The sequence below is a fragment of the Malaclemys terrapin genome, chromosome 1 (genome assembly GCF_027887155.1).
Source record: "Malaclemys terrapin pileata isolate rMalTer1 chromosome 1, rMalTer1.hap1, whole genome shotgun sequence".
Lineage (NCBI taxonomy): Eukaryota > Metazoa > Chordata > Testudines > Emydidae > Malaclemys > Malaclemys terrapin.
The window spans coordinates 119911640-119935438 of NC_071505.1; the positions used below are offsets into that span (position 1 = coordinate 119911640).

The following is a 23799-nucleotide window of genomic DNA, read 5'->3' on the forward strand; positions in this document are numbered from 1 at the left end:
AGAGACAGACAAACATTGCAAAGAATTACACACAAATATTCTATCATATTTTAAAAACAAATTCATTCTGCCTGGACCTTTGTGCCTCTTTTATGCTTGCTTTGCATGAATGTTACAGCAGATAGTTTAATAGGCTTTAAATTTGGGTTCTAAGCCTGGCTTTGCCACTGACGCACTCTGTCACGTTGGGCAAGCCATTTAGGGTCTGATTTTCAGAGGTGCTGATTGCCCTCACAGTGGTGGGTGATTTAAAAACCAATCCCTTAACACTTCTGTGCCTTAATTCCCTCACAGGTAAAATGGGGATAATCGTATTTATTCATCTCATATTAGCTTGAGGCATAATTCATTAATTGTTGTGTATATTATGAGATCCTTGGATGGAAGACTATGGCAGTGCAAAGTACTTTATTATACCTGCTGAAAAGCTATAGAAGGGCAAATGTCTATTTGCCTGGTAGCTCCCATCTAATTTCAATTGTCACTGTGAATGCTGTATGAATATATTCTATAGAACAATTGCTATCATATAGCTATCATAAAGCAAGTGTCTGTCAAATAGCAACTACCAGAAAATTAGTGAAAGGTAAGGATAGATTTCTTTAAGAAAAGAATTACTTATTAACTGGTAGTAGAAGAGATGGACGGAAGACTTTGCACAGTCTGTGTTTAGAATTTGGATGGGCAAAATGGAGGTGTAATGGAATAATATTTTCCCTTTAAAACATACCCTTTGATTGTCATCACTTCATCTCAAACATTTGCTCCTGGGCTGTATAACCATAGATTCATAGATTCTAGGACTGGAAGGGATCTCGAGAGGTCATCGAGTCCAGTCCCCTGCCCTCATGGCAGGACCAAATACTGTCTAGACCATCCCTGATACACATTTATCTAACCTACTCTTAAATATCTCTGGAGATGGCGATTCCACAACCTCCCTAGGCAATTTATTTCAGTGTTTAAGCACCCTGACAGTTAGGAACTTTTTTCTAATGTCCAACCTAAACCTCCCTTGCTGCAGTTTAAGCCCATTGCTTCTTGTTCTATCCTTAGAGGCTAAGGTGAACAAGTTTTCTCCCTCTTCCTTATGACACCCTTTTAGATACCTGAAAACTGCTATCATGTCCCCTCTCAGTCTTCTCTTTTCCAAACTAAACAAACCCAGTTCTTTCAGCCTTCCCAGTTCTTTCAGCCTTCTTTCAGCCATGATGATATCTTTTGACTGGTACTTTGTGTTTTGCATCAGACTGTCATTTAGTCACTGCAAGAGTGGAAGAGCTATTAAATAAAGCTCTTTGTCCTCACTGAACCTTAATGCATTGGATCAGAGCCACAGAGTCAAAAGTCAAAGTACATTTTCTTCCTTAGATCCTTAAATTCTGGTTTTATTGCACAATCAAAGAACGGGGTGTTTCCCTTTGGAAGTGATAACCTTTAGCTCTTAAATTTGGGAAACCACAGGTCTTTACCCATTTTCATTCTCTGTGCTCTTTTAAATGTATTCGTTTTCTGTCATTTTAATTAATGCTGTCTGGGGCAAACATCTTTTGAAGCTTGGGAATTTAAGGGTAACTCAGAATAAATGGAGAACTTGAAACCTCTGCCAGAGAAGTCAGATTGGCGCAGTGACTCTTGGCCTGCTTTCAAAACGCAGTTACTTTTAATTAATGGATTTTGATAAACTTACTCCCCGTTGCCCTTGCCATTTTGTTTCTCTTTTAAATTCTCTACCAATTTTAATTAAGCTCTTATTCCTATCCCTCCCATCATCCTCTTATCTGAGAACATCCCAAACATTAATTCATTTATCAACACATCCCCTCTTGAGGTAGGACAGTATTATTGTCCCCATTGTACATATAGAGAACCGAGGCACAGATAGAAATTAAGAGCTAACTTTTCAAAGGTATTTACATTCCTAAAGATGCAGATAGGCACCTAGTGGAATTCTCAAAAGTGTATAAGTAGGTTAGGTGCCTAACTCCCATTGACTTCAATGGAACTTAGGTGCCAAATGTGCTTAGGCAGTTCTGAAAATATCATGAGGCATCTATATGCATCTTTCAATGTCTAAATACATTTGAAAATCTGGCCCTCAATAGATTGGTCAAGGTCATACAGGCAGCCTGTGGTAGAGTTGGGAATTGAACTCCCATCTCTCAGGTGTCAGTCAGTGCTGTAACCATAAAATCCTCCTCCCTTTTGGTGAGAAACTGCATATGTCAAGGGAATGGGTATGCGATGGGGTGTGGATGGGGGGACTGAAATAAGCCAGCATGGGCAGAGCAGAGTACTTCTTGCCTGCAATCTAATAGCAGAGCACAATAATCATGAGTGACGAGAGAACCTTAAAGGGTCTGGAGATATGGTCTGGATTCATACTTTTCCAAACCTCTTTCATCTGGAAATTAGAATGGAAATTTCATGAGAACAGGCTTTTTGTCACAGTTCCAGGACATCCTGCTTCCATTGGATCAGAAATACCACAAGAACAGCTTTCCTCGCAGTATTTTGGTACATTCACTTCCCTTCCTGGCTGAAACCGAGCAGCACAGAAAAGCATGAAAATGGGAAAATGCAAACAAAATGAGTTAAAGAAAAGTCTTTTCATCCTCGTGAGGCATTCACGTCCCATGCGTGATGAAGGCTCAGCAGATCTATTCTTTTATTATTCGGAATGGTTCCTCCAACTCTAACAGTCAGATTGTAGGTTTAGACTTTATTTGCTTATTTTGTATTCCTGGAAGGAAATTAATTACATAAAATACACATAAAACATCAATAACCGTCCCAAGATAATAAAAGTTATCTTCTGTCGGCTGCTATGTGGTCTATGTGAAATGAGTTCCTATTTCTAGTGGGTAGGTGTCTTCAGCCAAGAAAATATCATCCCCACGCAGCAGAGATGTCAAGGGCAAAATGGGCCTGGTGAATAAACTACTCTGTTACCTCCTAGGATGTGCATTGGTGGGATAGTACAAGAAAGCTTGCACTGCTGTTTGCCTGTGCTGTATCTGGGATATGGATAATTAAAAGGCCTGGGTCTCCAGGACTATCAACCCAACCCCTATGAACAATGTTATTCACTTAATGAAACCAAGGGTTTAGAAGAAAAATAAAACCCTGTCGGTACCTGTTGTGCAGTTATTGATTCTCTGCTAAATGTTGCCAGTCCTGACTTGCCCATTGCTGCCAGAAGACAAAGGCCTGTGTTTCACATCCAGCAGACATCAGAGACCTTCATGCTTGTTTTTAAATTGAAGTTGTGTTGCTAATGGTTTGAAGAAAATTGGGTGAAAATTATCATTCAACCATCTTTTTTTGTGCCACTGCATGGCTCTGTGATCCATTGAGGTGTTTATAAAAGGAAAGCTTGCAATCTGCTGAATCTAAATATGTCACCTGTGCCTGGTACATTCATCCAGTGGTCAGAGTGTTGGGCCCCATGGTATGGAACACTTAGAACAAGTTCCACAGAGGAATAAGAAACTATTTGTCCCCGCCCTTCCTTTTCAGCTCCAGCCCTACAGATTCTTTCACTGTAACTCCAGACTCAGTCCCACGCCCCTAGTAGGACCATGGTGTATTCTGTGGTACATACTTGCTCAGGGAAGGCAAAAGGTGGTGTAAGGCACTCCCTTACTCCCTGGCATGGCCTACCCACATCGTGGATCACAGTGTAGAGGAGGAGGGAAGCAGCCCTTGTAGGGATGCTACTTCCCCTCCCACAGAAGAGGGTTGGAGGCAAGCAGGCTGGGGGAGCTTTGGCTCTTCCTTTCCCCCGTGCACCAGCCGATGCAGCTAGGGAGGTGCAGAGGTGGACATGATCCATGCCAGGACTAAGGCTGGTGCAAATTATCTCTGCTCTGGAGGAAGGGGAGAAAAAGGAAGCCACTAGAGCCAGTTGAAAACATTTCAAATGTTTTGATTTTTCAGTGAAAAATGCAAGCACTTTTTTGCACAAAATTTTGAAGACCTGGAGAATTTGAAGAACTTAAGAAAAGCACCAAATGTCATGAGACCCATGATAAAATTTCAAGAGCTGACAACACTGCCTTTGTGTTGAGCATGCTGATTTGGTGCTCATCTCCCTATACCTGTTCTCTGGCCCAAGAAGCAGATCAACAACCAATTCACTCAGCATGAAGGCAGGTGTGACCCTGAGTGCCAGGATCTTGGACCTCAGTATTCTGGCTTTATCTATCAGTGGTGCTAGGCATTGCAATGAACTGCCTGAATGTGTAATTGAACTGCTGCCCTCAGTTTGGAATCAGAACTGTCTTTCATAGTCTCTATTCTGCTAAGAGCAATCCTCCTTCAGCACACATGTTAAATGCCTGGGTACTTTTGGAACAGGAGCATCTGGGTTCTATCCCTATGGTTGCAAAGAAGTTCTAAGTGGTCCTAGTATGCAACATAGTCAGAACTGTGGTTTTATAGGTAGTCATGGCTTTGCTACAGTATTATTAATCCTATTGTGCCATTGTGAAAACAATCTTCTGATTTCCAATGTCCAAATAACAGAGCATCTTTCCAACATATAGTTGTCTAAAAAACTTTTCTTTTCTCTCTTTCTTTTTAGTCTAACGAGACATCAACTTCATACCTCTCCTCACAGGATTTTCTCAAAAATGCTTATGTCCTAGCAGTTCTTCTCTTCCTGGCCCTTATCCTGCAGAGGACGTTTCTGCAGGCTTCCTATTATGTTACCATAGAAACCGGCATCAACCTGCGAGGTGCCTTACTGGTGAGTAAGACGTTGTTTCTGAGATCGGCATGCTGTAAAATGCCCTAGTGATGGCTCCACATTTTATTCTTTCGCTTATCTTGTCCTTTATCTGTGTGGTGTTTAACCACAGCTGAGGATTGGTACCACAATATCTTCTGGAGCTTAAAGCTTTTGCAGCTCTGAGCCCTGCTAGTTTTAAACTGCCTCTGCTGTAGACTGAAAACCTTTGTTTTACTCCAAACCCTATATTCTGCTCTGGGAGTCTAGTCCCAAAATCTCTCCTGAACTCAGGTCTCCTGTTTGGCTATATAAAATGCTCTCCACCAGGTCACTTTCAGCCTAGCTTGCCTTTATTTACTGTTTACTGCTTGAAAACTTAATAGAAAACATAATAGAAATTCATTTTATAATTACAGGGTTTCTACCTGCCAGTTACTGTAATTGCTCTTAATTTTAGATTTGTCTGAACTTACGTTAAGCTTTATTTATATTTTTTCATCAAAAATAAGCTGTATTCCTTCTTGTCCCATATCCCTATTCTCTACATTCTGTTGTCATTTTTGTTATGTTATTGATCTCATATGAGCACCACTCCTGCAGCCCTTGCTCGGAAGAACAGTCCCATCAGGCCAAATTCATTGCTGCTGAATGAGGTCTGTGTAGTCACACCATGGAGATGTTTGGCCCAGTGGGACTGCTTGTAATGGCTGCAGAAGTAACAAAAAAATTGAGGCAATAATTCTACTATTTAACCTCTATTTTCAAAAATCTCTCTTTCTGTTTGGGAACTGGGTGACTGGACAATCTCTGATACTGACATTTGCAATGTCTGGTTGCTATTGTAACTTTATATACTGTACTTTATTCCTCTCTCCAGGCAATGATATACAATAAGATCCTGAGGCTTTCCACGTCCAACTTGTCCATGGGAGAGATGACCTTGGGACAGATCAATAACTTGGTTGCCATAGAAACAAATCAGCTGATGTGGTTCTTGTTTCTGTGTCCCAATCTCTGGGCTATGCCCGTTCAGGTAGAGCATCAAAGTAAGGGCCTAATTTTTAGAAGAAAACCCCCTGGAAAACAGAAGATATTTTTAACACAATATACATCTTTGAAATTATTTAAAACAAAAAAGTGGAAATTATACCATTGGACTATAGTTACAAATGAAGAGCTGTGACCAGGAGGAGAACTAAAGGGTAGAACTGCTGTTCACTGTCTCCTCCAAAGGCTGTGAAGTAGTATCGCTGCAGGCCAGTGGGAAGAGATTTTTCTGGGTAATATTTACAAGCCAGGGGAATGCTCTGTGAATTTTAGAATGGATTACCTGTCTTTCCCACAGCCCTGTATGCCTTCCTCTGCTCATATTTATTCCACAACTGCCACAAGTAATCTGTGAAGGCAGCTATCATGGACCAAAATATTGCTGGTTTTGCAGAATTCATTTGCAGCTGTTTTATGGGGCAAGAGTGAAAAGTGTCAGAACTTGGCCCTTAATTCTGTGATCCTGTATTGCAAAGAAGGTATGGTATGTCGAGTGTTATAATGTCAGAAAGTGTGGTTAATGATCCACAGAAAGGAACACTGATTTGAGTGTTGAGAACTAAACGGGTGCACTAGTTATCATAAACTTCTAGTTCTAAACATCTGGTTCTAATCCAATCTGGGTTGTGTACAGCAGAAGAACAGATGAAACAGAAGGAAGGAAAGACAATATTAGAGTTGGGGTAGCCAAATTTTCAAATGTGAGGAAGCAATTTAGGAGCCTAAGTCCCATTGACTTTCAATAAGACTTAGGCTCCTAAGATATTTTTGAAAAATTTACTCTTGGGCTTCTAAGTGGGGATGGGTAGGTCATAATTTATAGGTATTGTTAACAGCTGTCAAGGAAAAATAACAGAAATGAAAGCTTTGGTAAATTAGATCTACGCAATGTAAATTCATGGCACTATATAAGTCATCCATAATAATAAAGGGAACATCCACTTTTGTCATTTGTTTATTTTTAGCAGGGTCATCAAAGAGAATGTATGATGAAAAAACAGACAATAAAGGATCTGGATGGCATAAGGCAGGGATCGGCAACCCACCAGGTAAGAACCCTGGTGGGCCGGGCCGGTTTGTTTACCTGCTGCGACCACAGGTTTGGCCGACCGTGGCTCCCACTGGCTGCGGTTCGCTGTCCCAGGCCAATGAAGGCGGTGGGAAGCAGCGGCCAGCACATCCCTCGGCCTGTGCCACTTCTCGCAGCCCCCATTGGCCTGGAGCGGTGAACTGCAGCCAGTGGGAGGTGCAATCGGCCGAACCTGCGGACATGGCAGGTAAACAAACCGGCCTGGCCCGCCAGGGTGTTTACCCCGGCGGGCCACGTGCCAAGGTTGCCCATCCCTGGCATAAGGGATTAGTAACTATATAGACATTTTCACCTATAAATCACTGCTTCAAATCCAGGCTGGCTTAGAATTGTCCAAAAGGGGTTACCATATGAAGGTTTTTTCAGTTGGTCTTTGTTAATTAAACTGCTGGTTGCTCTCAGGCTAGTTGTATGTAGGGTGACCAGACATCCCGATATTTCCTTGTTTGTCCCACGTCCCGACCGATGTATGGTCGGGACACTGGACAAACAAGGAAATGCTCCGGAGCCCAGAAGTGCTTGCGCCCCTCCCCCCCCGCCCCACAGGCTCTGGAGGGAGGCCCGGGAGACGCAGGGGGAGCGCGAGGCTGGGGTGAGTGAGAGTCTGGCCTGGTCCCAGTGCAGGCAGGACTCAGTCGGGCGGTAGGGAGAGTAGGGGGGCGGCCCGCGGGGCCAGGCGGCGACTGTTCTCCCCCCTGGGCAGCAGGACTCGGGAGCAGCCGCTGCTGCAGCTCCCACTGCCGCGGGGGGAGGAAGCGGCTGATGGCCAAGCTCAGCAGCTGCGGCTCTGGCGCCCGGGCCCGAACCTCCCAAGCCCGGGCCTGCTGCAGGGACCCAGCAGCACACACGCTGCGCCCAGCCCCTGGCCAGTTGTGTCTGAAGCCCACCAACTCCAGAGCTAATATGTCACTAATATGTTACTGCATGCTTGACTCTTTGGGGCAGACACTATCTTTTCATTCTGTGTTTGTACAGCGCCTATCACATTGGAGTCCTTGTCCATGTCTTGGGTAGGTAGGTGCTACCACAATACAAATAAATAATGATAATAAAGGTTTGTAGAAACTTTCCCTAGAATTTCAAAACTTAACTTCTGAAGTCAATTATAAGTGAGGTTTTATTTAAATTCATGCAAATTCTATGTATTATTTGACTATATAGTCTGAGAGGATTTTTTTCGCATTGCTGTCTTGTAGGGGTCCTGAAATGTATTCCTTTTCCTATGTGCCTTTTTCCTCCTTAGATCATAATGGGCGTGATCCTACTGTATAACTTACTTCGAGTAAGTGCATTGGTTGGTGCTGCTGTTATTGTATTGCTCGCTCCAATACAGTATTTCATAGCTACAAAGTTGGCTGAGGCGCAGAAGAGCACTCTTGTAAGTAATTTATTTTAGTGATGCCTGTGGTCCAGTAGTTAAAGCAGAGAACCAGGAATCGGGAGTTCTGGATTCTATTCCTGGTTTTTCAAATAATTTGCTGTGTAAATTTGGGTAAGCCATTTAACTTTTTTGTCCCTCAGTTTCCAGATCTGTAAAATAAGGGTAGTAATATTTGCCTACTTCACAAGTTGTTTGCAAAGTTATTTGTGATCCTCAGATGAAAGGTGCTATAGAAGAACAAAGTATTATTACTTATAGGAAACTAAGAACTATCTTTTGGGAATGTTTATTATTAATTAAATGAACCACATAATTAATTTTGACTTTTAAATTTTTATTTATTTTTGGGCTGCCAACAAATAATTTCAATGTAATACAATGGAAACTGTACAATGGTAACATTTTCAACTGTTTTTTAAGAGGTGCATTAAATACAATATATATTATACTCTTTAGCTGCTGTTACCAATACACAGAGTTACATTCTTGCTGACGTTCCTGATTACTAGAGTTCTGATCATTTGAATACCCTCTCCTCCAATATTCACCTATAACAATGACATCAAAGGCATGTTCAGTGAACGCGTTGGGGAAAGGAAGGAGAAAGAAATATCTAACTTTTAGCAGAATACTTCTGTATTGTGATTGAAGTTCTACAGAATGGGGAGTTCCTTAACAAGATAGGCACTCCTGAGACCATTTATTGATGAGTTAAATTTGCATGGAAGAAATTCACTCCTGCGCTGCGGGCCAGCACAAAGCTTATGAACTACTCAGGTCTTTCTTAAGCCTTGAAAATAAGGACTTAGGCCCTGGTCCTCAAATGTATTTAGGATCTTAACTTGTATGAAAATCAGTGGAAGTTAGGAGCCTAAATATCTTTTGAGGATCTGGGGCTAGGTCCTGATTCAGCACTTCATCCCTTGTCAGCAAAACATTTAAGCACATGCTTGAATACTGTACTGAACTTGGGCATAAAGTGGTATATGCACCTTGTGCTGACCCTTTTTACAGAGATGAATTTCACCCCATCTGAGTAGCTTGATCATTTCTTGGACTATCTATCCTTTAGATGCCATGGAGCCTATTGTTTTCTAATTCAAATGTTGTACTGTATGGAATGTCAGCAATTAATAAAAATAATAAAATATAGAAATGAAATATTAAATCATGTGAATAAGTCCGTTTGAAATAGATCACATCAACTACTGTATAACACTCCACCCAAAAGTCTCTTGCATTTCTGAATAACCTCCGTACTCAGATTGGATCAGTCCCTATTGCACACTCTCCATCAATGGGAAACGATTCTACAGTCTAATGAAGCTCATCGACTGGAAATTTATCCTAATTTTAAATTTTCTTAATGCCTAGACTGTTACCATCTCCCCCTCATATCTTAATTGTCAGTTAGCCAAGCTAAACATATCTGGGCCTGATCCTCAGTTTGATTGACCCCAGTGGACGTATGCCAATTTACACTGGCTGAGGATCTATCTTTTATACTTTTTTCAGAGATAATTCCCTCCACCCCTTTGATCTTTCTTGTTCTTCTCTGAATTCCTCCCAACTTGTTAATGTATTTTGGTAATAATGTGCCCCAAACAGATGAACACAATATTGCAGATGAGGGGCTATTACTGAAATAAATCAATAAAATAAGCACATATTATGTGAATCTTCTGTACGCAGTCCAAAACTGGTCTTTTTGAGGCAATACCACATTGCAACCTCAAATGTAATTTTTTGTTCATTACCAATTGTCCATCTTTTTTCTTCTTCAGTATTATCACTCCCAGGTTTTGTTCTCCATTTAGATACATAGGTTTCAGGTTATTTTCCCCAAGATATATTAGTTTTGATTTTTTTCAATGCAGAATCACTTTTATTTTCTTCTCATGACTTTAAAATCTCTAAAATCGTCAAGGAACATGAAATTGTATATTATTTCCGTATGTATAGTACTTAGAGGTATATACTAGGTCATGAGTAAACCCAGTTGCAATACTTTGGCTAATTTTAGAACGGAAGTGATAGAAAAAAAGCATTCTTAATAAAAATAATTTAAAAATATTAATTTTGTAATTTGTAATTTCTTACTTTTTTAATGTAAAGGATTATTCTACTGAGAGATTAAAGAAAACCAATGAGATCTTGAAAGGCATTAAGTTGTTAAAGTTGTATGCCTGGGAGCACATATTTTGCACTAGCGTAGAGGAAACAAGAACCAAGGAGCTCATAAGTCTCAAAACCTTTGCGCTTTACACATCTCTTTCCAGTAAGTAATTCTGTTCTAGGGGCAGTATTGTTTGTAACATAACTCTTAGATATGGATTTATCTCTCAATAGTAAATTGCTTTTGAGACTTCAGTTGAAGCAAGATGCCTGTACTTATGGTAGTGGCTATTTTGTTATGAAACATGATGGAAAATAAAAGACACGACAAATAACACAACAGGAAGCTTGACATTGTTTGGTGGATTTTGTTACTGTTATTGTTTAACTTGTAAAAGGTTTTTTGCAACCTTAGTTATGAGATTTTACATTAATAAGTACTGAGATAACATCAGCAGGTGTGATTGGGACAGACATAAGTTAGGAACTAAAATAAATTACATTCCTTGTAATGAGGTAGAGTTGAGGGAAATGGCCCCAATATTTGTAGTAAATTGTTCTTTCAAAGCAATTTTTGGCTGTGATACATTATAATTCTGCAGTTCATATGAAAATATTTTATTTCAATTCACTAAAATGTAGAAACTATAACATTTCTTGGTTCGTTTGTTTGTGTATTTAAGACCTAAGTCAGACATGGAAGGAAATTTCTTCCTGCTAAGGAGTTTTCCTTTGGGAGTTTTAATGGATAGGAAACATTTGAGGTTGAAGTCCTCAACTAACATATTATTTAACTGACTATGCTTGGGTTTGGGTATAAAGTATTGAAAAATAATATTAAGATCATTTTTTGTACAGTTCAAATAGTCCAATGCATATTTTATTTCTTTCAACAGTTTTTATGAATGCAGCCATCCCAATAGCAGCTGTTCTTGCAGTAAGAAAATATTTTCCCCTTTATCTGAAAAGAAATTAAAAACACTGTCATTGTTTATATAGGGCCTACTTTTCACAGAAACAATATGTAAATTAGTATGTCCCTGCTTGCTGCCTAGCAGTATTACACTAACAAACTCAATTCCCAATTTACAACACCTGAGATTTGGACTTGTGAAAAGGGAAGCAAACAAAAAGCAACGTTAATTTCAGTCTTCCGCAGAAACCAAACAGAATATCAAAATGTGGCTAAACTGGAAGGGGACAGACTAGTTTTGAGAATAAATCTTATTTTGGGCTTTGTATTTTGGGGTGTTGCTGTTCCATTGTCTATGGGTGAAATTTACTCTGGGCCCAGTACAAGGCCTAGACAATTTAAATCATCAAAATAAGTCATGTTTGGACTTAAGTGGGACATAAGTTTGCACTAGCCCTTTGCACAAAAATGAATTTCATGACTAATGCACTGGGGAAATACCTTTACCCTTCATGCTGGGCAGTAAGGAATGTTTATACACCAAACACTGAGGTCCTTATTCAGTTTGTACTCAGCCTCTACTCAGGCAAAATATTTCGATAGGTGTTTTTCCCCCTGTTTTTAGCCAGCCTGTGTAGCCTGACATCCTTTTCACTAATATTCCCTTGTTTTGATGTGACAGACCTTTGTGACCTATGAATATCAAAATGAGGCGACACTGCAGCCATACCAGGCCTTTGCATCACTGTCGTTGTTTCACATCCTGGTCACACCGCTGTTCCTGCTCTCCACCGTGGTTAGATTTGCAGTCAAGGCCGTTATAAGGTATGGTTGAAACTATAATAAAGAACAGAATTATCAGCCACATATATGAACATGCTTTGTTGGGAAAGAGTCAACATGGCTTTAGTAAAGGGAAATCATGCCTCTATTAATCAATCTATTTAAATTCTTTGGGGGGTCAACAAGCATGTGGACAAGGGTGATCCAGTGGATGTAGTGTACTTGGACTTTCAGAAAGCCTTTGACAAGATCCCTCACCAAAAGCTCTTAAGCAAAGTAAGCAGTCATGGGGTAAGAGGGAAGGTCCTCTCGTGGATCAATAACTGGTTAAAAGACAGGAAACAAAGGGTAGGAATAAATGGTCAGTTTTTGAAATGGAGAGAGGTAAATAGCAGGGTCCCCCAAGGGGCTGTACTGGGACCAGTACTGTTCAACATAGTCATAAATGATCTGGAAAAGGGGGTAAACAGTGAGGTGGCAAAATTTGCAGATGATACAATATTACTGAAGGTAGTTAAGTCCAAAGCAGACTGCAAAGAGTTACAAAAGAATCTCACAAAACTGGGTGATTGGGTGACAAAATGGCAGATGAAATTTAGTGTTGATAAATCCAAAGTAATGCACATTAGAAAACATAATCCCAACTATACATACAAAAAAGATGGGGTCTAAATTATCTGTTACCACTCACGAAAGAAATCTTGGAGTCACTGTGGATAGTTCTCTGAAAACATCTGCTCAATGTGCAGCAGCAATCAAAAAAGCTAACAGAATGTAAGAAACCATTAGGAAAGGGATAGATAATAATAAGAAAAGATATACTGCCACTGTATAAAGCCGTGGTATGCCCACACCTTGAATACTGCATGCAGTTCTGGTTGCCCCATCTCAAAAAAGATGTATTAGAAATGGAAAAGGTTCAGAGAAGGGCAACAAAAATTATTAGGGATATAACATCTTCTGTATGAGGAGAGATTAAAAAGACTGGGACTTTTAAGCTTGGAAAAGAGATGATTAAAAGGGGATATGATAGAGGTCTATAAAATCATGAACATTGTGGAGAACATGAATAAGGAAGTATTATTTACCCTTTCACATAACACAAGAACCAGGGGTCACCTGATGAAAATAGGCAGCAGGTTTAAAACTAACAGAAGGAAGTACTTCTTCACACAACACACAGTCAACCCATGGAGCTAATTGTGAGGGGATGTTGTGAAGGCCAAAAGTGTAACTGGGTTCAAAAAATAATTAGATAAGTTCATGAAAGATGGCTCCATCAGTGGCTATTAGCCAAGACGGTCAGAGATGCAACCCCATGCTCTGTGTGTTCCTAAACCTCTGACTGCCAGGTGCTGGGATTGGATGACAGAGGATAATTGCCCTGTTCTGTTCATTCCCTCTGAAGCTTCTAGTATAGGCCACTGACAGAAGACAGGATACTGGGCTAGATGGACCATTGATCTGACCCAGTATGGCCATTTTTATGTTCTTATATTTAAGAGATCTCTTTATACTTCTCTGAGAAATAACAATGGTCAATGATGGGATATTAAAAGTTACTACAGAGAACTTTTTCCAGAGGGTCTGGCTAGAGAACCTTGCCTGCATGCTCGGGGTTCAGCTGATCGCCATATTTGGGGTTGGGAAGGAATTTTCCTCCAGGGTAGATTGGTAGAGGCCCTGGAGGTTTTTCGCCTTCCTCCACAGCATGGGGCAGGGGTCGCTTGCTGAAGGATTCTCTGAGATTTGAAGTCTCTAGATCATGATTTGGGGACTTCAACAGCTGAGTCAAGGGAGGGAATTATTCCAGGAGTGGGTGGGTCAGCTTTTGTGGCCCGCATCATGCGGGAGGTCAGACTAGATGATCATAATGGTCCCTTCTGACCTTAGAGTCTATGAGTCTATGAGAAAGAGACAGGATGAAGGGGACTTAACTTGGTTATTCAAAATGATGAAAAGGCATAAAGAAAAAAGACCAGACACTCCATTTTACTGCATCATATGAGAACAAGGAAATGGTCAATAAAGTTAATGGCTGGAAAATTATTATTGAGGCAAATCTTGAAGTCCTTACTCCAGGCCAGACTGTCCTGACTTGGATTGTAGCTCATATCTTCCTTCCTAGCCTCACCCATCATGCACTGGTCAGCCACAATTACTCCCAGATGGCTAGCAACACTAGAAGGGGAAGAGAGGGAGAAGCTGGGGGGTAAACAAAGTGATGGCTATCTAACAGGTCTGGCCCTTGACATCGGGGAGAGCAGCCTACTCCTATTTCTCCCCAATGCAAGGGGTGGAATAGTGACTGTGCTTTATGATGGAATTCTATCCATACCCAGGACCGGCTCTAGGCACCAGCAAAGTAAGCACATGCTTGGGGTGGCACAATACCAGGGGCAGCATTCCAGCCACAGTTGCACTCTCGGAGCTTGGAGAGGCAAAAAACCTAGAGCTGACCCTGTCCATAACACTGGGTCTCTTTTTGGAAAGGACCATTGGCATGAACAGGGGGCAATAGCTCATCTGGAAAGCCATTCTAATCATTAATGTTACACCAGGGATAGCAGTGGAGTCACTCCTGATGTACACTGGTATGAGAGGAGAATCAGACCCAAAGTGGGCACCAAGGAATTGGATAGCTCATCAGGGAACGATGCACTTGTGTCTGCTCTGAGTTCTATGAAAAGGTTGTGACTTTGAGGAGATTGTCAAGTATCAGAGGGGTAGCCGTGTTAGTCTGGATCTGTAAAAAACAACAAAGAGTCTGGTGGCACCTTATAGACTAACAGACATATTGGAGCATAAGCTTTCGTGAGTGAATACCCACTTCGTAAGATGCAGTGGGTATTCATCTGACGAAGTGGGTATTCACCCATGAAAGCTTATGCTCCAATACGTCTATTAGTCTATAAGGTGCCACAGGACTCTTCGTTGCTTTTTGAGGGGATTGTGATGCTGAGGCTGCACTCTGGGTTCCCACTCCCAAATTACAGGAAAGAGACGGAGGAGAGGGAGGCTTGGCCTGCCAGACTGCCTGGAGAAGCCTTGGTGGGGTTATAGAGTAGCATGGAAGAACAGTGGGGAAGGTGGAAGGAGAGGGAGTGTAACAGTTCAGGCAACTGCACCTGTATTTCCCCCTCTATGGTCCACCAAGGGCACCCACTCTCAGGCTTCCAGCTCTACAGGCAGCTGTCATCTCTCTTGGGCGGAGATATCTGTGTTACTCCCTCCTGACCAGGGTATTTCCAGGCTGCACAGTTCCCTACCTATACTGTGAATTCCCCAATAAGTCAGACAGCCTAAGCAGGCCTGCCTTGCTTTTCTTCTCAGAAGCTATAAGCAGTGTGATTGCCCACAGTTACAAGGTAACACAGCTTTTTCAAAGCAAGAACATTTATTCTGGAGATGAAAGCATTACAGAGAAAATATATTAAAAAGAACCTACAAACATGCGAATAAGCTAACCAGAGATCATCCCAGTTCCAACAAGGGCTCCAGTAGGAGTCAGCCCTTCATAGCCCACCAGACTGTTTCTCTGTGGTTACAAGTTCCTGACGGCATTGGCTCAGAACAAGCACTCCCATGAATCTGTGGGTTACTCCTTTATACACTTTGGCCCTCTGATCTTGTCCTCATTTAACTGGTGATCAGCAGACAAAGGTCCCCTCCTCAGGGTGAAAATTCAAAAGGCTGAGTTCTTGCATAACCAAGGGGTACATTTGCAAATAACTCCTAGAGATTTCCTGGGAAACCCACTTAACTTGAAAAGTTCATTCTTGTCCAACCCATTGTTTCAAATAGTCCTTTGAAGCTCATAACACTTCTCATTATATTAGCCATGCCCCATAGAGGCATTACATACAATCCCACAATAATACATAAACATTTGCATTTTTAATACAAAGAACTCCTAAAATAGTTAAACTTAATTCAATACAAATGTTGGCATACTGTGGGGATATGTTTAACTTAATTCAATGAGGTTTGTCCAGGATATAACAGGAAATTGCCATATGCGCTACAGGGAGAAGCACTAGTGGAAAATCATAGAAGTCACAAAATCTGTGATTTTATCAAATTTTGCCATGATTCAAGTATGACATTTCCCAAAATATATAGCCTGACAAAACAGCGCCCCTAGTGGTGGGTGACTGAGCAATTCCTCTCTAGTTTGCTGGTGAAGAGACTGAAATGTATTGTCCTCTGTTGATTCTGCAGTGGCCTGTGTGAAAGGAATTGTAGTTACGCAGGTGTACGTATCATAAAACTACCACCACAGCTGGCACAAATTGACACCCTTGCTGACAGAGATGCCATGCACTGACAGGATCTGAAAACTGAGCTAAACTTCCCACCCTCATACATAGTCCCTCCAAGTCTAGGTTGAGGCACTCTGGCAAAGTATTGTATTGTTGCTGCTGCCTCTGTTTGGTGGATAACAATAATAACAAACAACAAACCCCAGGACATTAGTCTTCTGAGCCCTCCCTCACCATTCACCAGCACTCGGTTCACTAACAAATTAAATAATCCGTGTTTTGTTTTTGTTGAAGAGGGAGCAGGGACACATCAGAGGTTTTTCCTGGGTTTAAAATGATTTCGGACTCATGGAAAATCTCATGCCCCTTTATAAATCACTCTAGCCTCCCCATCACTCCTCCTCCCTCTGCGCTATGTTTAGTGCTGTCCTAATATCCCCATGGTGTGTGTGTTTCATTTACTATCCTTAGCCACCCCAAAGGACGTTATTGAAAGACCCTATTTGCCAAAACAAACCTCATCCATTGGAAAATGTATTTCCTATCATCTTTCTCCCATGAACCTAGAAACTCCCAAGTGCAGAGGCATGAGGAATGTGTGCTTGGCCACTCCCCCATCATCAATCATATAAATTGATAGGATTAAGCGCTTGTCTCTAATATGAATAAGTGCTTATACTTTGGCCAGACCAGTTATTTCACTTTAAGAATTAGCATAGCTCTGGTGGCAGAAGAGTTTTTGACTGTGGCTGAAATAAATGTTTGACCCATGCCTTCTAAGGCAGTAGGTCAATGTCATTGCATGTTCCTTTAGTGCATTCACATAATAAGAGTTACATTGATTAGTGTGTCCATTCCTTATGGAGTTGGCTCAGCTTCTTCCCACTGCCTGTTGAAGAGGCTCCTGTCACACTGTGTGGTGATAAACTCTGGATTTGGATATACTGTAAAGGGCTTTTCATAGCCACGCTTCTCTCACTAGTTTGTTGGGTTTTCCCCTTTGCTCCATGCCCCTGGGGTGAAGTGAAGACTGAGGCAGCCCCAAAAGGCTAATGAGTAACTATGCAGATTATTTTTTTAAAGAATAACATAGCAAGAATAGCATGCGTTCTGCAAGCCACAGAGTTCTTGCTGGTGGATTGCAGAGAGCTGGGTAGTCACATGGTGTCAGCTCTTCTCCTCATTTCCAGTTGCTCTTATTGCAATAAAATAAAGTTTGAAAATGCATTAACTACTTTCAGACGGTTCTTTTTTCCATGTAAATAATTGCCACAAGGCTGCTATGCAATCCAAAAGGGAGTGGAGGTAGTCCATGCAATCATGAAGTTTGAGTATTCTGATCCGGTGATCGGAGCACAGATCATTACAAGTTTACCCAAGGAAATCTGGCATTCACTCATTGTCTTTTTTTTTTTAAGCGTACAGAAGCTGAATGAATTTCTCATAAGTGATGAGATTGGAGATGACAGCTGGAGAAGTGCAGAAAGCTCTCTGACCTATGAATCCTGTAAGAAGCATACAGGACTTGTAAGTTCTCTTTTCTGACACAGCAGCTCAAAAAGTGGGAGACAACATGGCCAACTGGAGTGGCTGCTGACCTGGGACTCAGGAGACCTGGGTTTTGAGCCTGGCTTTGCCACTCACCAACTGTCTGACTTGGGGAAGTCACTTTATCTCTCTGTGCTTCCAGTTTCTTTCTATCCTTTGCCTATCTTGCCTGTTTAGGGTGTGAGCTCCTCAGGACATTATGTGTTTTTACAGCAGGGCAGGTCCCTGCTCTTACTTAAGCATTAATAAAAAAGAAAAACATTAAGAAATGACTTGATTGATGTAGCATTCAGACTTGGCCCTCTCAGTTTTAGTTTATTGTTCTAAATATCCCATGTAGCCTTCATATTGTTACAAGTATTGCATTCTTTCTTTACTTTACCACCCATGATGTGCCAGATTCTTTCCAGACATTCAAGTAGGGTCAGTCACTGCTTCGAGGAGCTCACAATCTAAAGACAGACAAAAATTATGGGGGGAGGGAGAGGAAAGAATAAGCAATGTATGTAGAAGTCAGATTGATTCTCTGTAAGCAGCCCAGCAAAAGTGGGTCTTTAAGAGGGACTGAAACAGAGTAGGAGCTTTGCGGACAAGCTCAGGAAGGTTGTACCATGCCTAAATGGTCATGTGGAAGAAGTTACAGAGGTGACTGAAAAGCTAAGCTGACAAATGGGAGGGTGATGCTCAGTAGATTTGAAGAGGACCAGGAGCAACACTGAATTTAACAAAGAAGGATAAGGAGGGATGGGGCAGAATTATGTAGAGCACTGCAGATGCTGACAAGAAGTTTAAATTAGATAGTATAAAAAATGGGGGGATTTGAAGTGGCTCCACTGACTTCAGAGGCAGTTGAGGGCATTCAGCCCCTTGTGAGAGACACTTAGCTCCTCACAGTGTTGTGCCTTTGGGTACTTCTTCACTACCCGCCGTATCGATTTATCCGGGATCGATATATCGCGTCTCGTTAAGACGTGATATATCGATCCCCAAACGCGCTCACCGTCAACTCCGGAACTCCACCAGAGCGAGCGGTGGTAGTGCAGTTGACGGGGGAGCCGCGGCCATTGATCCCGCGCCATCTGGACCCCAGGTAATTCGATCCAAGATACTTCGCGAATAGCGTAGCTGAAGTTGCGTATCTTAGATTGATCCCCACCCCCCCGCCCAGCCCTTTGTTACAACACATGTTGAAATGCCCTGTTACTATTCACATGTTCTTCTCTTGACCTAGATTGGTAGGAGGGAAGGGAACAGGCTATTTTGTTTCAAAGGAACCTGAATGTTGTCATCTTATGAGAATTTCAACTTCTCTTCTTTCTGTGCTTTTTCATGTAGCATACCAAAGCCATAAACAGGAAACAGCCCTTAAGGCATCAGCTGGACAGCTATGAGCAGCCGCCGAGGAGACAGCCACGTCCCTTTGAGACAGATGATATTGCAATCAAGGTAGTTTGAATTCATGGATTCATTCTTCACATGGAGGGGAGCCTCATGATCTGGAGTAAACTGGTAACAAAGTGCCCAAATCCTGCAGTCCTTCCAAAAGCAAATCTTTCACTGCAAGATCAGGTGTAAAATACTTGGATAAAAGTGTGCTCAAAATACACTTACAACAGCCTATTTGCTGGAAATCATCAGTTCCCTTTAATGCCTCTATTTTTTCTCAGTAGCAAGTGATATTGTGATTCTGAAAGAACAAGAACCACATGATCAAATATACTATAGGTTCCTCTTTTAGTTCCCCCTGCTAGCCCACTCCCAGACTCCCTTTTGTACTATAAGGTCATTTTTCACATTCATTGCTGATGTGGGTAAAGTTTTTGTCTGAACATGCACTAACTGTTCCCACAGGTTCTGACTAGATTCAGACTAAATAGATGCACAGGTTTCAAACACGCCCTTTGATCCAAGTTCTGCCTATGGATGCCCTTCTTGGGTGAGGGAGAATAGCCCATAGCCCTGTTAACTTCAAAGGGAGTGTACAAATCCAAAGACAAAATATGGCCCCAGTGTCTACTTTTTTTTGTCCTCTGTAAACCTTGTGAGTATCCTGTTTATACTCTGTGTGCTCCATCTCTTCCCTTGATATAATGCTGCATGGATTTTTCTCTGCAAGAGGTGATTGGGCCCATGAGTTTTACCTGGAGACTGTCCCTTTATTAAAGGGATTTTCATATAATATATGCACGAGTTGTTTTTCCTTCATAATCTTTGCGTTGTTTTGCCATCTCCCCTTATTTGACTTGCACTTTTTCATGGGACCATACTTGAATATGTTTTATCACATTTTTTAAAGTGATCTTTTCCTTTTAATCCAGAACTAACAATTGTAAATTATTTATTGAGGTGTTTGCACTTCTAATATATGAAATTATTTTGTAGGTTACCAATGGATATTTTTCATGGGGAAGTGGCTTAGCCACATTATCCAATATAAACATCAGGATCCCAACAGGTAGGATTAATGTGCACCTTAAATGCTAACCATGTGAAACTGTGTATTTGCTGTAATGACCATTCCTTGCATACATAGTCCAAAGCCCAAAGAAACATAGGATTGGAAGGGACCTCGTGGGTCATCGAGTCCAGTCTCCTGCCATCACAGGCAACTTTGTCATATGATCACATTAATAAATTTATCAAGGTCCATCTTGGAACAAGTTAGGTTGTGTGCCCCCACTACTCCACCCAAAAAATAAACGTGAACAGATTGATGTCAAGGTAACACCGACAGCCCCCAGTTGTCAGCGTGCAGGATTGAACCTAGGACCTCTGGAGCTTAGTGCATGCGCCTGTACTGGATGAGCTAAAAACCAATTGCTTGTTAGCCAGCACTGTAGAGCAGACTCATTAATTGCTCTCTAAGTGGTCTTGGTGCCACTAGGTGGGACAGAACACCACACCCAGAAGGTGTGTGTGTTACCTCAAGAAATATAAAGAGAAGGATGTAAAAGGTTAAGAAATCTAGTTCATGGAACTATATCATAACTCCAAAGAACGAAAAAATAATGGATAGAAATAAAAATGTCCACACTGGGTCAGACCAATGATCCATCTAGCCCAGTATCTTGTGTTCTAACAGTGGCCAATGCCAGATGATTCAAAAAGGAAATGAATAGACCAGGGCAATCATCAAGTGATCCATCCCTTATCGTCCAGTCCCAACATCTGACAGTCAGTGGCATTGGGACACCCAGAGCATGGGATTGCATCCCTGACCATCTTGGCTAATAGACACTGATGGACCTACCCTCCATGAACTTACCTAATTCCTTTTTGAACTCAGTTATAGTTTTGGCCATCACAATATCCGCTGGCAATGAATTCCACAGGGTAACTGTTCATTATGTGAAGAAGCACTTCCTTGTGTTTGTTTGAAACATATGGCTAATAATGAAAAAAATTGCAAGTTTCAAAAAAATAGGTCTACTTGGCCATCAGTGCATGTGTATATAAAAAATACAGACAACAGCATATCTAAGGCTAGTACTGAGAGGAATTTTAAACAGGCTAATCACACAAAATGGTAGTTATTAAAAAGTGCCAGAGGTGTTAAAATCCCCTCTCCCCCCACACACACAATTTGGCAAGGCAAACCCACATAGGAAACTTGGGGTATTGTTATTAATTTTAATAATTATTACTATAAAACTTTGGTTCCCAAGATCGGTCTCTCAATAAATCATTCAGTGTTGTTTTTTTAATATATATATTCCAGTAGGTTTATACATTACACTTACATCATGGAGATACTGTATGCCTGAACCTTTTCTTTCAAAATTAGCTCACAGGTGGATACACGCGAAATTTCCATTCACAGAATATAAAGGGTAGCAACAACTGCAGCAAGCTATTTTTAATTTTTAACTGGATTAGTGTTCTATCATTTGGTTCTCCTTTATTTGGTTTATGATTATTATAGGTCAGATGACAATGATTGTGGGTCAAGTTGGCTGTGGGAAGTCTTCACTTCTTCTGGCTATACTTGGTGAGATGCAGACTCTGGAAGGAAAAGTTCTCTGGAACAAGTAAGTTTCCAATAGCTTCTAATTGCTGTTTTAATTTTAAGCACCAACACCTCATAATAAGAAATGTAGAACATGTTAAATCATCATCCAAAATCCTCCCTGCAAGCTTTTACCAGTACATTCACACCAGATCTATTGTGATGCAGCTGGTGATATTTCATTTGTGACAGAAAGTGAGAGCTTGAGCTGGGCAAATAATTGATTTTTCAGTTCAATGGCAGTTCTGAAATTTTTTTTAAAAAATGCTTTGGGTTGAACCAAATCTGAAATATTTCAGCATTTTTGGTGAATTGAGAAAGCCTGTTTTGGGTCTGTTCCAGAGTGTGAATTTGAACCTAGGTCTCCTATATCCCACCTCAGTGCCCTCACCACTGGGCTAAATATTATTTGGGGTACTGGGGAGAGAGAAAGGGAATGAGACACAGCAACCAGCACCACCAGCACCACCTCTATCACCACCCCTCTTCCTCCTCCAACCATTTTGTGAAAGGCTGAAACTATTCGTGTCAGATTCACAAATAGTCTTGGGCTGATCAAAACTGTATTTTTCATCAAATAAGCTCTTAGTCTGAAAAAATTCACCCCGCCCCAGTGGTAGATTTACAGCATGGTGCTTGAAGGAAGGGATGGAAAGGGAATCTGAATATAGTTAAAACCAGTTGAGTAGTTAGTCTCAAATACACTGACCTTATTTTATGACCTAAATGGAAAGAATCGATTACTCTATGCATGAGCGTCGCGTATAGTAGGCCAGGGAATGCTAAGCCTCCCCAAACCCAAGCCGTGGCCCTGCCCACACTCCACCCCAAGTCCCCGTCCTTACTCCACTTCTCCCCAGAAGCCAGTGGGGGCTCAGCTTGGGCCCATGACCCGGAGCTTAGGGCTCAGGCTGGCCAGCAACTCGGGGCAGTTCAGGCCACAGTCGGAGTCTCGGGGCTATTCTGGCTCCAGGCGAGGGGGAGTGGGTTAGAGGCGGGGCCTCAGTTGTGTGAGGGGGAGTAAGGCTGGGGCCTCGGGTGGGGGGGGCAGAGGGCTAGCCTCTGTGAATGATGGCAGTGAGAGCTGTACCTACTTCCTCCAGGGATGAAACTGGACATGTATGTTAGGGGGGAAAAGAGAAAGAGTTTCAATGCACCTTCCCGTTAGAGAACTTGCCCAGGACAGGCGTTATGAGTAGGGTGCTACCAAATTCAGGGTCCATTTTGGTAAATTTCACGGTCAGAGGATTTTAAAAATTGTAAATTTCATGATTTCAGCTATTTAAATCTGAAATTTCACGGTGTTGTAATTATAGGGGTCCTGACCCAAAAAGGGGTTATGTGTGGGGGGTGGGGGGGAGCAGAGGGGTCTCAAGGTTATTGTAAGGGGGTTGTGGTACTGCTACCCTTACTTCTGTGCTGGTGCTGGTGACAGCGCTGCCTTCAGAGCTGGGCAGCTGGAGAGTGACGGCTGCTGGCCGGGAGCCCACCTCTGAAGGCAGAGCCACCACCAGCAGCAGCACAGAAGTAAGGGTGGCAAGGTATGGTATTGCCACCCTTACTTCTGCACTACTGCTGGTGGGACGCTGCCTTCAGAGCTGGGCACCCAGCCAACAGCCATCACTCTCCGGCCACCCAGCTCTGAAGGCAGCACAAAAGTAAGGGTGGCAGTACCGTGACCACCCTAAAATAACCTTGTGACATCCCTCCCCTCCCCCTCTCCCCCCACAACTCTCTTTTGGGTCAGGACCCCCAGTTTGAGAAACGCTGGTTTCTCATGAAATCTGTATAGTATAGGGTAAAAGCACATAAAAGACCAGATTTCATGGGGAGGGACACACCAGATTTCACAGTCCGTGAGGTGTTTTTCATGGATATGAATTTGGTAGGGCCCAGGGTATGGTATGGGCCAGGTTCTCTCC

General features: G+C 41.9%; 1 protein-coding gene across 3 annotated transcripts in view; it reads left to right on the forward strand.

The window, feature by feature from the left end:
* The window catches only part of ABCC9 (ATP binding cassette subfamily C member 9), a 117174-nt gene that overhangs the window by 37449 nt on the left and 55926 nt on the right, over positions 1–23799 (forward strand). For all 3 annotated transcript variants that reach the window (XM_054036842.1, XM_054036832.1, XM_054036849.1), the window contains exons 9-18: positions 4586–4750; positions 5610–5765; positions 8113–8247; positions 10366–10528; positions 11262–11302; positions 11961–12103; positions 17742–17850; positions 19207–19317; positions 20254–20326; positions 21794–21899. In XM_054036842.1, coding sequence (XP_053892817.1) covers positions 4586–4750; positions 5610–5765; positions 8113–8247; positions 10366–10528; positions 11262–11302; positions 11961–12103; positions 17742–17850; positions 19207–19317; positions 20254–20326; positions 21794–21899 — 1202 coding nt within the window. The remainder of the gene's footprint in view (positions 1–4585; positions 4751–5609; positions 5766–8112; positions 8248–10365; positions 10529–11261; positions 11303–11960; positions 12104–17741; positions 17851–19206; positions 19318–20253; positions 20327–21793; positions 21900–23799) is intronic.